The sequence below is a fragment of the Sorex araneus genome, chromosome 3 (assembly GCF_027595985.1).
Source record: "Sorex araneus isolate mSorAra2 chromosome 3, mSorAra2.pri, whole genome shotgun sequence".
In the NCBI taxonomy this organism is placed as follows: Eukaryota; Metazoa; Chordata; class Mammalia; order Eulipotyphla; family Soricidae; genus Sorex; species Sorex araneus.
The window spans coordinates 60,090,053-60,106,322 of NC_073304.1; the positions used below are offsets into that span (position 1 = coordinate 60,090,053).

The following is a 16,270-nucleotide window of genomic DNA, read 5'->3' on the forward strand; positions in this document are numbered from 1 at the left end:
GATTTAATAAACCTTAAGTTCATACAACTGTCACTGTCACTGTCATCCCATTGCTCATCAATTTGCTTGAGCGAGCACCAGTAACGTCTCCATTGTGAGACTTATTGTTACTGTTTTTAGAATATCTAATACGCCACGGGTAGCTTGTCAGACTCTGCCACGCAGGCGAGATACTCTTGGTAGCTTGCCGGGCTCTCTGAGAGGGGCAGAGGAATCGATCCAGGGTCGGCCAGCATGCAAAGCCAACACCCTACCCACTATGCTATCGCTCCAGCCCAAGTTCTCAAAGTTCATGTAACCAAGTATAAAAAAAATCTGAGAAGGCTACATATTGTCAGTTTCCAATACCGTAGCTGATAAACATTTGAACATCAGCCTTAGTGATATTTTTATGAATATATCTCTAAGGAAAATTAAAGTAAAAAACAAGCAAACAGACTGACATGAAACTAAAGTGCTTCTGTATAGTGAAAGAAACCTCACTGAAACAAAAAAGATGAGGTAGCAATGTGGCTGATGTCAGAGGGCACTGGCACAGGCAAGGCTCTGGTGACCCCTGCACACCACTGGGACAACACTACCAGAACAATAATAAAATACTGAGCCCACAATAATAAAAATTCAGAAAGCAAATAAATAAGATACAAAATGAAGCAAGTGCTAGAAAGAGGCTGTTAAAATGGGGAGTGCATGCCTTGCATGTGTGGGGGCACAAGTTTGACCGGAGAACACATGTTCCTCCAAGCATCACTGAGCATAGCCTTGGCATCATCCAGCCCAAGCAACAAACTATCAGGCTCGCACTATCGGGAAAAACTGAGAGTGACCCAAACTCTGAACACTATTTGGGAGGTCCCCACCAGAAAGGGCAACCTACTGAAAAGGGAAAAGTATTTGTAAGCCACAGTTAAGAGATTAATGTCCAACAGTGTGTATATATATATGTATATACATACATACATATATACATATATATGTATATATACATACACATATACACATATATGTATATACATATATACACACATACATATGTACGTATGTATATACATATTTATATATACATGCATGTATATACACACACATATGTATATGTGACTGTGACTGTCATCCCGTTGCTCATCGATTTGTTTGAGCGGGCACCAGGCACCAGTAATGTGAGACTTACTGGTGAGACTTACAATGTGAGACTTACAATGTGAGACTTATTGTTACTGTTTTCGGCATATCCAATACGACGCGGGTAGCTTGCCAGGCTCTGCCGTGTGGGCGCGATACACTCGGTAGCTTGCTGGGCTCTCCGAGAGGGGCAGAGGAATCGAACATATGTATATATATATAAAATAATCCAACAAACTAATTAAAAATGTACAGAGGGTCTGAACAAAATTTCTTGAAAGAAACTCATGCCTGGGAGAATGCAGCCATGCAAAAGACAACAAACAAGAGCTGGCAATGCGCAAGAAAGAAAGCCGTATACATTGTTGTAGGAATATACTGATGTAACCAACATGGAAGATGTGAAGATTCCTCAAAAAATTAGGAGTAGAAATAATACGTGATTCAGATTTCCAAAGAACACAAAATTCTAATGTTTGCATCAGCACTAGAAACAGCAACTAAGAGAAACAAGTCCCCATCAATAGGAGAGCAGAAAAAAAATGACGTATAGACACAATGGAATACTTCAAAGCTATCAAAAAATAAAGGTAAGTCCTGTTATTAAAAACAAACTGGATGAATCTAAAAAGACAAACATCATTTGACATTATCTTTTTGAAACATATGCATCAAAATAAATAAAAATTTTTTTAAAATAAAATATTGGGACTGGAGCTATAGCACAGTGAGTAGGGCATTTGCCTTGCATGTGGCCAACCCAGGTTCAATTCCCAGCATCCCATATGGTCCCCTGAGCACCACCAGGAGTAATTCCTGAGTGCAAAGCCAGGAGTAACCCCTGTGCATTGCCGGTGTGACACCGCCCCCAAAAAAGAAATATTTTAATCTAAAAAAAAAAAAAACACAATAGTTACCTGAATGCAAGGGCTATGAGGGGGTAATTACACTGGGTCAAAGAGATCAACAGTATGGTAATGGAATAAAACTAGCCTTTAAGTGACAAGAATAATGCAATAAGATATTGGCTTATAATGCTGTACATCCAACCCCTAATAAAATGTCATAAGGCAAATGTTTCTTCAAAAACAAGTCATAGATTTCTACTTTGTATGTTTTTCTAGATACATGCTTTAGTTTAATGTAAATGTTTATAATAAAAATTGAGTGAAAATTTAACAGATAAGACTAATTACAAACTTTAAAACTATTCAAAACAAAAGCAACAAAGAACTATATTAAGCATAATAAAGTAGTATGAAAATTTAATATCTAAGTTAATACAATAAAAAAAATCTGAACTCAATGAATAAAAAGCAAACCAAGGGAGAATACAACATACTGTAACATATACATAGAAACTACAAATAAAACAACTTTAACCTATGCTTTTCTGCCTGCTAATCAAATTATCCACTACTGTTAGGGTACAGAAAGATAATTAAATCACTGGTAGCATTGAAAACTGATTAACTATTTTTAAAGTTCTGCTTTATATATTTGGAACAATTTATTGTGCATATATTTAAAACACTAAAATAATTTCACAATTCACATTAAAATAATACAACCAACTCCCCATACTTTACAGAGTAAACTTGGGGTTTTTTATTTACCTAAAATGAACACTCTCACTACTCGAAATTTTTAAACTTAAATTGAATTAATCTCACCTTGCTTGAGAATTTTGGGGATCCAAGTCTAGCAAGTCTGTAAAATCCTGTATGGCTTGCTGCCACATTTCATTTTCATAGTAAAACAACCCACGTTTCATTAATGCATCAGTTCTTTTGGAATCATAAAAGATACACTGTGTGGGAGTGGAGTAGGGAGGAGAGGAACAAAACCATATCACATAATAAGAGAAAAATACAATATACAATACCAGAGAAAATTAAATGGCCTACAATCCCATCATTTTAAATTTCACATAACATTAATTAAGACAAACAACTCTAAGATACCAAAACTTTCTGATTTGCATTTGTAGAGGATATCTTTAGGAAGCTGATTTATCTTCAAATTCTAGAAAGGAGAGATTTTCTATGAGAGAAAAACACATACAATAAATCGTGTCTTTTACTTACTAACATTTTTACTGGTGAAACTTCAGAAGTGAACTGTTCAACTATAAAAGGTACACTAATATATCACAGTATCTATTCCAATTACATATGACACATAGTAGACATCATGGCTGACTCAATCAAATCAAGCAAGAATGAATTCAGTTCTTAAAATGGTGGGAGAAGGGGATGATTTTGTATTTCGATAGTTCATTTCTTTCTCATTGACATACAAGTCAGTAGTGTAAACAGACTAAATCACTGTATAAGTTATAAAATGTATGTTATAAAACACAAAAATTATCAAGTGAATTATATTTGATATTGAGGTATCCAGGAAGAAGAAATAAACAGAAATGATAATATTTTCTTAAAACAGGAGTGTCAGTGAGTAATCTTTGTGTATTAAGAAACATTATCAGTGGTGGAAAATGTAAACTGATGGAGGGACAGGTGCTTGCTCATTGTATGACTGAAACTTAAACATGAAAGTTTTGTAACTGTAGCTTACAGTGATTCAATTAAAAAAAAAGAAAAAGAAAAGAAGAAAATAAAAGAAACATGGAGGGGGTCAGAGAGTACAGCAATTACAGTGCTTGCCTTGCATGAAACTGACCCAGATTTGATCCCCAGCATCCAAATGGGTCCCTGACCATTGTCAGGTTCTGAGTGTACAGTCAGGAGTAACACTTGAGCATCATCAGGTGTGGCCCAAAAAACAAAAAACAAACAAAAAGAGCTAAGTAAAAAAAAAAAAGAAAAAGAAAAAAAATGGAATTTGGAAATGTGGATGGCTAAATTACTAAAATTACTTCTAATTTTGTAGTATACTAAGAATAAGAATTTATAGCTAAAAGTCAGGATACCAGGCCATAGCATAGTGGGGAAGGCACTTGCCTTACACACACCTAACCCAGGTTCAGTATCTGGCACTCTATCAGGTCCCCCAAGCTCTGTAACAAGTGATCCTTGAGCACAGAGCCAGGAGCAAGTCCTGAGCACTGCAAGGCATAGTCCAAAAGTACATCCCCTCTCCCCCCAACCCACATACACATGCAAATCGAGAGCTAGGTTACAATTCTGCTGCAATCTGGGAACAACTTTACCTAACACTTGTCTCAAAGTACAGTTCAGCTAAAATTTCAATTCCTCGTGGGATATCACTGATAAACCCCACAAATTAAAAACCCTGTCATCTTTGTTTCCTTCACAGAAACTCGTTATAGTTTGCAATTGTACATGCATGCACTTATTCCTGTAATATATGTCCTTTAAACTCTAGGGTCTATGTAAATAAGGAACATATGACATTTGTGTGCCTTTTATTCACCGAGCTTCATCCACTATCCATGATAGTATTGTTCACTTATTTGTACATTAATGAATGTCAGTGAGGAGAATTTCTTAGAGCCGAATGGTTTGCTGCAGAAAAGAATCAGCTTTGTCTTGGGAATTAAGTAGAAGAGAAGTGTTTTCTCTATTGTTTGAAGGAAAGAAGCAATTTTCAAAGGCTCTTTACTAGTTCACAATTCAAGAGGGAGCTGTAAAAGTCAAAGTCTATTGCAGAGTTCGCTTATGTACCAATACCCAGCTCATTGATTCAAAAGCCTTCATTCATTTACAATTTGTTTAAAAAAAACTTTAGTGACAAAAAACAATAACAGGGTATTAATATCAATTCCAGTTAGTGTTATAGGCTTTAATCTGTAACAAATATTTATTATATAACATGTAAAAATTTAATAATTTACTATAATATTGAAACTATTCCATCTAAATTATGTAAATGGCAGGAACATGTGTTACACACAGCTTACCTTAGAAAAATCATCAATGGCCAGTATTTTGTTTTCCATTTCATACAATTCACCCCTCCTAAAATAAGCATCAGCATCTGTGGGCTTGCGTTTAATTCCCTGAGTATAGTTTAGAATTGCCAAAGTTATATCATTTCTTGCTTTGTAAATTTCTGCCTTAGACAAATATGCCTCTAAAGAAAGTTAAAACAGTAAAATATAGGGTGGGGTAGTTAACAGTTCTTCTATTTACTCAAAAAAATTTAAAGATTCAACCTTTTCCCTTAAAAAATGCACTATTAAAATGCTGTTTCTCTATTATACTTTGACCATTAAAGGTTTTTTTTTAATTTACCAATGAAAATATTGTTTTCAAAGATTGATTACACACTCTTTTAAGTTGAAAAATGTTTTTTCAGTTTTGGAGTCAGACCTGATTGTTCATAGGGCTCACTCCTGGTGGTATTTGAGGGACCACATACAGTGTTGGGAATGAAACCCGGGTCAGCTGCATGTAGGGTAAGTGCCTTACCCACTCTACTATCTATCTGGCAAAAAATGTGCACTTTCAATTTGAAATGATTAAAAATTACCCTTAGCCTTAAAACATTTAATAGTCTTTTAAAATTTCATAAAGTTATTTTAATTGCACAAATTTTAAGAACTATGGCAGAAATCAAACATTTGTTAAGCTCATATTATGCTCTAAGAATAAGTTGGGGATGCTAGTGATACAAAACTATGGCGTCTTCTCATTCTCACAATACTCCATGTCATAAAATCCAAGATTGTTAGAGAATGATGCATAAGTGTAAACATATAGATAGTTTCACCCAGCCAACATGTCTTTAAAATATTAAAAATCAAATTCAGAAACTTGTGGTCAAGAAAAAAATTGTGAATCACTTCTACAATAAGATCTAAACGTTCATGTTCTTGTGGTATTAGCCCATTTATTGTAAGAACCAAGTTACTGATGTATACCAACAGCATTAATATTTCAAGCCATGATTAATACTTTAAAAATAATGTAGGGTCATATGATTTTAAATTTACCATAACAAGAAAAATTTACTTGTAAAAGTCATGAAAATTTTAGGAGACATTTTAAGATTTTGATTTCATTTCTGTTCCACATCTGGAGGTGCTCAGTGCTTATTCCTATTTTTATGCTCAGGGATCACTCCTGGTAGTGCTCAAAGGACTATATGTGGTTCCAGGGATCAAATCTGGATCAGCAGCATGTAAGGCAAGTGTCCTAATCACTGTCCTATCTCTCTGTCCTATCCCCCTGTGCCTGAGGAGACATTTATTGATCTATGTATCTTCGTAATACCATTAAATGACAAAAGCTTAGTAAAGAGATAACATTATCTATACAGACTACCCACCTGCATTATTTTTATTATGTTTAATTATATAATTTAAGTCATCCAAAGCATCATTATATTTATCTTGGAAAAGATAAATGAAATGTCGGTGCCAATAGGCATTGAGAAATAATGGTTCCAAGAGGATTGCCTAAAAAATTAAAACTATGTTTTATAAAATGTCATGTCCTTATAAAATATAAAATATATAAGCTTCATTAATGTTTATAAATAAAAGTTACCATACAAAATGAAATTTTCAAACATTATTAATTTCAATGACTTTGGAGAGTATAAAACAGTACCTCCTAAGACAAACAAAATCTACTGGTCTACTTAAGTATTGTTTGAAATTTCACAGTATCACTACAAATAATTATTGTTCAAAATTCAAAAAACTACCATAAGTCATAAGCAGTATACATTCTAATTTTATTTCTTTTGTTTATATCTATTTTTATTCACTACTTATGTAAGCATTATGATTTACAATCACTGTATCACTGTATCACTGTCATCGATTTGCTCGAGTGGGCTCAGTAACGTCTCCATTCATCCTAGCCCTGAGATTTTAGCAGCCTCTCTTCACTCATCTTTCCCAACGGTGCCACATTAAAGGTTCTTCAGAGTCAGGAGAATGAGGCCATCATTGTTACTGTATTTGGCATATGCATACGCCACCGGGAGCTTGCCAGGCTTTCCCCCGTACAGGCAGTAAACTCTCAGTAGCTTGCCAGGTTCTTCAAGAGGGAGAACTAGGTTATAAGATATCGTGCAGCCGACATCATAGGAACTTGGTTTTATAGTTTCTGGATGTTCGCCATTAATGGGATTACACAGCACCACCAGGGGCAGTTTTTGGGTGTGACTGACTAGCTACTGGAAAATGGGGAATCTGGGTGGAAGGGGCCCAGTCCCGATTTGAGCAGCCTTGGAGATCTCAGCCCCAGGTCCCGCACACCTGGATTCCTCTGCCGGTTCCTTCATGATTTACAATACTGTCAATATTAGTGTTTCAGGAGGCACTCCGAGCCAGGCTGTTTTCACTCGGGGCGCCCTACAGGGGGGGCAGGTTAGAGCCCTCCCCACCCCAAGGGACCCAGCCCCTGGTAGCCGACCTCCACTACCCAATCACTGCCATGCTCCAGGCAGCTTTCCGCACACTCGTCTGAGGCTCATGCATGAGCGAATATATTCCTGGACCGCACGGTCACTTTACAAATCATAATAAAGGGAAATAGACATATATATCATATATATATATATGTCTCTTGGAGAGCCTGGTAAGCTACCAAGAGTATCCTGCCCACATGGAAGAGCCTGGCAAGCTCCCTGTGGTGTATTCAATATGCCAAAAGCAGTAACAATAACAGGTCTCATTCCCCTGACCCTGAAAGAAGCCTCCAATCATTGGGAAAGACGAGTAAGGAGAGGCTGCTAAAATCTCAGGTCTGGGACGAATGGAGACATTACTGGAGCCCACTCAAGTAAATCCACGAACAACGGGATGACAGTGATACAGTGATATAACAGTGTTACAGGAATACAATATTCCTATTCCACACCCACCACTAGTGTCAGTATCCCTCCACATATATCTCAAAATTCTCTTCTCCCCACCTACCCCCTTAGCAAACTTATTTTTAAGTTAATATAGTTTGGGGGACTATGTTTACTATAATGTTACCTCATCTTACCCCCACCAGAATGCACAATTAATATTATTTTACTTTAGATGTCACTTACTTTCTGTAGATCATGCATGGCACTCTGTAACTTTCCTAGTTTCCTATAAATAGCTCCGCGTCTACAATACAAAAATGCAGGATATTTTGTCTTATTATTTATTTCTTCAGTCAATTTCTCTACTTCGGAATTATAATATTGAATGATTTCTGGAGCAAGATCAGACTCCAAAGAATCACTGAGTTCCAACATCGGTAGTTTTTGCACTGCTAGAGTATACTCTTTAGGAGTAGTCATTTTAGGTATTTGGGGGTCTTCCTTATGATAGGTATATTTAGAGAACAAATTAAAAACCCATGACCGAAGGCCAGCAGTCTTTGGATTTCCTCCCTTCTTTAGGACAAATTCATCAAAATTTAAAACCATTGGTAGGCTGGGACTCCGAAGTTGCCGTTCATACACTGGAACTCTGAGCAAGAATTTCTTCTGTCCAGGAAGGATTTCTTGGGACATTGATCTAATTTATAAAAAAGAAATTTTTAAATAAATATATATTACCTTATAGTAGTGGCACAAAATTATTACTTCTCTATTATCAAATTAAAATTGCAAGCTAGTTTTTTGAAAATGCATTCCTACTGTTAAATTTTCAAATCAGAAGTTAACTATAAATTAAAGTTTTAACATTCTAATAATCTCTATAGAGTTTATGAGAAAAATATTAAAGATAGAAATTTTCTAGCCAATTGAAACAAGAAGCCAACATTCTCAGGATTGGGTTACATCCTGCCTGCAACCACAGAAACTGCAATAGAAAATGAAAGAGGTAAAACTTTGATGAACATAAAAGTCATCCATGAGGAATGAGTGCATATGAACAAGATGAAAGGTTTGACTATACACCACACTACTAAATAATCACCCAACACTTTACCCTTCGGTAGTGTACTATTAAATTAGATAACACATAATGTTTCAAAAGTTGTATTTCTGGTAATATACTGCTCAAGTTCTCCATTTTCCACACAATTCTCATTCAGTAAGATTTACTATGTGGTTTGTACTACCTCAGTCACACAAGACATAAATAACTCTATTAGAAGAAAATTAAAAGTTATCAATTTATTAAGCTGCTTACACATTGATAAACAGCAAAAGTCAAACACTAGGGAAATGGGAGTGAGAAAAGTCACTTTCCTTCCCCACTTTTGACATCTTCATGCCATTCCCTAGCTGCAATTTGTTGCTATGCTTCCTATGTGGAGTTCAAAACTTCCCTTTTTTTTTTTTTTTTTTTTTTTTGCTTTTTGGGTCACACCTGGCAATGCACAGGGGTTACTCCTGGCTCTGCACTCATGAATTACCCCTGGCCGTGCTCAGGGGACCATATGGGATGCTGGGATTTGAACCTGGGTCGGCCACGTGCAAGGCAAGCGCCCTACCCGCTGTGCTATCTCTCCAGCCCCAAAACTTCCCTTTTTTAATGAAGGGACAACTACTGAAACAGTGCTCAGGAGGTACTCTGAGAGATGCTTGAGGAAGTAGAACCTGGAACTCCTTAATGCAAAGTATTTTGAGTGATTTCCCTGCCTACAGAGTATAATAAGCTACCGAGAGTATCTCGCCCCCACGGCAGAGCCAGGCAAGCTATTCGTGGCATATCCAATATGCCAAAAACAGTAACAAGTCTCACAATGGAGACGTTACTGGTGTCCACTTGAGCAAATCGATGAACAAGGGAAGGACAGGACAGGACAGAACAGTGATAGAGTATAATACTTTCTTAATTCTCTGCTTCTACTCTGCTCTTTGTCAATTTCATCCTCCACGTACCAGTCAACATGCTTTTCATTAACTAATTATTGCTATTATGTAGCATTAGGATATCACATAAACTTCAGAAGTGCATCACTGAAAATCAAAATATGTGTATACAACATAAGACACATCACTGAGAATACAATTCTTTTATAGCTATGTACTATTCCACTGTGTTGTGTGGCCCCCTGAGTACTTGTTTGGGAAATCCACCAATCCAAGAAAATAAAATAAAACAAATAACAACAACAAAATAGGTATCTAGATTACTAAATAATTCCACAATTCAAAATTTGAAAAGTGTCAAGTACAAGCAATGCATTGATTTTTCAGTAGTGTTACTTGTTTAAAGCAGGGGTTGATTTGGGTACTAAGTCATTTTAATAATTACAGAGAAATAACTTTGTAGATTTTATATTCTTACACTTCCTTATCAAATTCACATTTTTGATGACCTTCAACAAGTCCTATCTTTAAATTATAGTTGGAACCATTCATATATTTATAGTATCAAATAGCCACTTACTAAAAACAGAGAAATTTTCAGTGTTAATAAAATAACTTTAAAAAATTAAGTCCAAAGCCACAATAAATTTCTAAAACTATAGAAATAATTAATTAAACAAGACCTTTGAAGTATTTTTGGAGGCTTGGCTAGTTCATCAAATACAAATGGAAGTCTAGTGAATCTTAAATTTTTCTCTTTTTTTTTTGTTTTCTTGGGATAAACAATGTACGAAATGCCAGCTTGTTTAGATGCTTCCACGAGAGAGAATGACAAATGTCCTGACTTGATATTTTCCTGAATGTGAGCTAGGACGGTATCTATATTTTTTTCCACAGTTTTGTCACTTTCTGTATGTATAGTTTTATAATGCTCCAATTCCTTGGCTCTCTGAAATAATACCTCTCTTATATTGCTTTGCATGTCATTCTTGATTTCAAATGAAACACTGGCCTTCTCCTCCTTCCTTAATTCAATGGCAGATTTTGCTCTCTTAAAAGGAGATATAAAGGTGGAGAAAAATCAATGTAATTTTTATGCATTAATTTATCCATTTGGGGAGCTCTTGAAAATCTTAAAATTGACAGCATCAGAACTATAGTCATGCAAGGTTACCAAATAAGTACGTGATTTGAACCTTTCAATCAACTTTGGATGAATCAAATGACACTATTTTATGAAGTCAAACAAAATATTAGAGATCATTGCTAGACATAGAAACACTTTTGAAAAATAAAACCCTGAGAACATATCATACCTTTAATTGCAGAGATTTGGTACTGAAATGTTTTGGGATATTTTCAAATGATGCAGACTTTTTTAGGATGAAATGCTAAAACAATAAAATGATAAATATACATTGAACACAGATACTATTTGGAAAACTAAAATACTCTATTAGAGTTGTTTAACTCAATTAAATCAAATGCAGAAATATTCATTAAAATACAGGCTCATAATGTTTTCAAAGTCACTAGTTCTATGGAAAGAAACAGAACTTAGAATCCATCAATCAATTTAGGAAAGAGCAATAATGGAAACTCTTTTTCTAAACTGCCTTAGTAAAATTAAATGTTACCAGGTGGCTAGAGATAATACAGTGGAAATGCTATTATGTTGTATATGGCTGACTCTAGTTCAAAACCTGACATAGAATAAGATCCTCCAAACCCACCAGATGAGAGCCCTTAGCCCAGAACCAGAGGCAGGCCCTGAGTAAAGCTGGGTGTGGCAAAAAAATGACCAAGTATCTGCCTTGCTCAAGATGCTATATGCTGTAGCTTTCAGTTGTTATCAGTTAGAGAGTTGACTATATCTCAGATGTGCTATGTCATAGTCCCTCTGTCCTGAGAGATGCTCTAGGAACTTGAGAAATTACTATCTTTAGAATAACTGCTTCTTATAATATGAAAATTCTACTTTTTTGCTCCATAAGATCACACAGTTATTATCTTACCATGAGAGCTGTTATACTAAAAGAGTTAGGAAACACTGCAATATGACAGAGTAAAAAGTATAAAATATAGCATACCCGATGACTGTTCTTAGATATTCTCAAGAAATATTCTCTGGAATCACTAGAAACAGTATCTAAACCATAAGAAGATAAACCAACCAACACACAATTCAAAATAAAATTTATACACACCTTACGTATCAGACTACTTGAAGAAATGCTATATTGCTTCTTAAAAACTGAAAATTTCTCAAGTAAAATTCTGCTTGCTTGAGCACTCTGTGATTAAAAGGATAATAGTTTTGGATTATACAGTGAAATACTTTTAAAACCCTACAACTATTATTTATAGTACTGTTATTACCAAAACAAAACAGGTAGAAAACGTAGAATGCTAGAAATCATCAGAGAAATTTCAAAATCCAGTCTTGGTATGTAGCCTAAATATACTATCTAACTTCAGTGTTGGCCTACAGCTAAATAGATATTTTTGCATCTCTTCTTAGGAGCAACCAATGATCCTGTAATCTTAGAGGTTAGCACTGAATCTTTTTAAAATCTCAACTTTCAGAATTAAAAACAAACTAGAAACAAAGCAAAGCATTTAAATTTATTATGTGACTATTTGAATTTATTATGTGACTATTCATTGTCAAACAAAAGTAAGCATTCTAAAATTTCCTTAAATATGCTTAGTTTTGGAGCCAAAGAAATAGTACAGCAGGTAGGGTGCTTGCCTTGCACATGGTCAACCAGATTCTATCACAACATCCCATATAGTCCCCAAGCACCGCCAGGAGTAATTCCTGAGTGTAGAACCAGGAGTAAGCCCTGAGCATCGCTGAGTATGGTCCAAAACTCACAGTAAAGCTTAGCTTTATAGCTCAAATTCAGTATATATATATGAAGATATATGTGTTTTGTTACTTTTTTTATGTGTGCATTGTTAGAGTTTTTGGCATATTGAATACGCCACGGGGAGCTTGCCAGGCTCTGTTTCGGGTGAGATACTCCGGATAGCTTGCTGGGCTCTCCGAGAGGGGCAGATGAAACAAACCTAGGTCGGCAAAGTGCAAGGTGAACGCCTTACCCGTTGTGCTATCGCTCCAGCCCACGGGAGAGCCTGGCAAGCTACCCGTGGCATATTCCATATGCCAAAAACAGTAACAAGTCCCAAAATGGAGACATTAAGGGTGCTCGCTCGAGCAAATTGATGAGCAACAGGATGACAGTGACATTGATAGTGTGTATTTATTGTTGTAACCTGCTATAATAAATATAAGTATTATTAAATATTCTACTATTATCAAAAGTACTAGCTAGGGGGCTGGAGCCATGGCACAGCAGGTAGGGCATTTGCCTTGCACGCTGTCAACCCGGGTTTGATTCCTAGCATCCCATAAGGTCCCCTGAGAACCACCAGGAGTAATTTCTGAGTGCAGAGCCAGGAGTAACCTCAGTGCACCGCCAGGTGTGACCCCCCCAAAAAACGTACTACCAAGTAATCAGTAATTTTGTTATGAAGAAACAACTAAATATGAGTTGACAGCCTAGCAAATTTATAATGAAATGTTTTTGCTTTCTTCACTTAAACTAGGGCATTCAGGGGCCAGACAATAGTTCAGCATGTAGGGCACCTGGCTTACTCTTGACCAATGTGGGTTTGATCCCTGACAGTCCATATGAAAGTCCAATCCTGCAGGGTAACAGAATGCAGAGCAAGAAGGAAGTTCTGAGCACCACTAAGTATGGCCAAGAAAGCAAATAAATACTTTAATAAATACAAATAAAAAGTTATTGAATAAAAATAAGCTTTGGACATCTTTAAAGACGAAACAGCACTGACCATGCAAGTGGAAGCAAACATAAACAAATGGGACTACATCAAACTAAGAAGCTTCTGAACTTCAAAAGAAACAGTGACCAAAATACAGAAAGAGCCCACAGAATGGGAAAGAATATTTATCCAGTACCCATCTGATAAGGGATTAATATCCAGGACATACAAGACACTTGCAGAATTGTATAAGAAAAAAACCTCCAACCCCATCCAAAAATGGGGAGAAGAAATGAACAGAAGTTTCCTCAAAAAAGAAATACAGGGCTGGAGTGATAGCACAGCGGGTAGGGCGTTTGCCTTGCATGCGGCCGACCCGGGTTCGATTCCCAGCATCCCATATGGTCCCCTGAGCACCGCCAGGGGTAATTCCTGAGTGCAGAGCCAGGAGTGACCCCTGTGCATCACCATGTGTGACCCAAAAAGCAAAAAAAAAAATGCTCCAGATCCCTAGTCATCAGGGAGATGCAAATCAAAACAACAATGAGTTATCATCTCACACCACAGAGACTGGCACACATTCAAAAACACAAAAACAACCAGTGCTGACTTGGATGTGGGAAAAAAGGGACGCTCCTTCACTGTTGGCGGGAATGCCGACTGGTCCAGCCTTTCTGGAAAACAATATGGACAGTCCTTCAAAAACTAGAAATTGAGCTTCCATATGACCCTGAAATACCACTTCTGGGAATATATCCCAAGGATGCAAAAGATCACAGTAGAAATGACATATGTACCTATGTATTCATTGCAGCACTGTTCACAATAGCCAAAATATGGAAACAACCGGAGAGCCCTAAAACAGATGACTGATTAAAGAAACTTTGGTACATCTACACAATGGAATACTATGCAGCTGTTAGGAGAGATGAAGTCATGAAATTTGCTTATAAATGGATAAACATGGAGAGTATCATGCTAAGTGAAATGAGTCAGAAAGAGAGGGATAGACATAGAAGGACTGCACTCATTTGTGGAGTATAGAATAATGTTACATGAGGCTGACACCCAAGGACAGTAGATACAAGGACAGGAGGATTGCCCCATAGCTGGAAGCCTGCTTCATGAGCAGAAGGGAGAAGGCAGATGGAATAGACAAGGGATCACTAAGAAAATGATGGCTGGAGGAACCAGCTGGGATAGGAGATGCATGCCGAAAGTAGATAATGGACCAAACATGATGTCCTCTCAGTGTCTGTGTTGCAAGTCATAATACCCAAAAGGAGAGAGAGAGTATGGGGAATATTGAGGCAGGGGGAGGGTGGGAAAGGGGGGGTGGTATATCCGAGATTTGGTGGTGGGGAATGTGCACTGGTGGAGGGATGGGAGTTTGATCATTGTGAGATTGTAACCCAAACATGAAAGCTAGTAATTATCTTATGGTGATTCAATAAAAATTTTTTTAAAAAGAAAGAAGCTTTTGAAAGTATCCAGAAATTATTGCTGAAAAAACAGTAGAATGAAGAAGACTGGGTAATTTAAAAATCGCCAGCAATGAATTTTGTTTATTCACGTCTGTTGTGTTTTTAGAAAGTAGCTGTGGTACCATGCAAGGTAAGAGATTACTGAACACAGCAAAAATATACTTACTCACTTTGATAATTATTCTCCAAAGACCAACTGAACATCACAAGAACAATTTTGACAAATGCTTTAATGGAATTTTCAAATAAGATGGGTTATCAGCTATCATTTCAGCAAGGAGTTCTAAACCCTAATATATTTTACAGGTATTAAAATAGCAGGATTTACTGACAAACAATGGAGATTTGTTTTTTTAGTGAAGCAAAATCATTTTGATTGAAAGAAATTTAAAGAAGGGTGAGAAGAGAGAAAGATAGGAATATGTGTTCAAGACAGAAAACGGGCTTCTCCAGAGTGGAAAAAGCCTGGAAATTTTAAAGTGAGAATGTGGTTCATATGTTAGAACCTACCAAGGTATTGCCCAACCTGTTGTTCTTTGAGAAGACAATGACAGTATTGCTTACATAATAATTGATGTAAAATTCTTCTTACCACACTCCAAGGAGATTGCTGAAATTGACATGCATGCAACAAAAGATAGGGTGAATGTGGAAAACAATTTTGCATACATCAAAGGTCTATGTGAATCTTACTTCTAATTGGACTGGAGAGATAGCACAGCTGGTAGAGGGTTTGCCTTACATGAAGCCAACTTAGATTCGATTCCTCCGTCTCTCTCGGAGAGTCCGGCAAGCTACCGAGAGTATCCCACCCACACGGCAGAGCCTGGCAAGCTACTCGTGGCGTATTCGATATACCAAAAATAGTAACAAGTCTCACAATGGAGACGTTACTGGTGCCTGCTTGAGCAAATCAATGAAAAATGGGACGACAGTGTACAGTGCTACTTCTAATTATGATAGGCTAGGTAGTATTGCTGAAACTAAGAAAGCCACATGTAATGTGAAAAAGCTAATCTGCAAATCATCAAAGAACTAACGAGATAAATAAACTGTGCTAAAGTTTAAGAAAATTCCTGGGAAAATAAATCCGAATTAAAGGCTATTTGCCAAAACAGATGCAAATTTGAATTTCAGATTTTCAGCTTCTTGATCCAGAGGTGATAAACACTGAAGTATAGAATCCTGAATAT

General features: G+C 36.6%; 1 protein-coding gene across 1 annotated transcript in view; it reads right to left on the reverse strand.

Moving 5' to 3' along the window:
• The window catches only part of TTC6 (tetratricopeptide repeat domain 6), a 211,106-nt gene that overhangs the window by 73,105 nt on the left and 121,731 nt on the right, over positions 1-16,270 (reverse strand). Inside the window, exons 8-14 of the mRNA XM_055132084.1 lie at positions 12,009-12,095; positions 11,118-11,192; positions 10,485-10,852; positions 8,098-8,554; positions 6,373-6,502; positions 5,003-5,175; positions 2,793-2,929 (exon numbers count right to left, since the gene is read on the reverse strand). Of these exons, the coding sequence (XP_054988059.1) occupies positions 2,793-2,929; positions 5,003-5,175; positions 6,373-6,502; positions 8,098-8,554; positions 10,485-10,852; positions 11,118-11,192; positions 12,009-12,095 (1,427 nt within the window). The remainder of the gene's footprint in view (positions 1-2,792; positions 2,930-5,002; positions 5,176-6,372; positions 6,503-8,097; positions 8,555-10,484; positions 10,853-11,117; positions 11,193-12,008; positions 12,096-16,270) is intronic.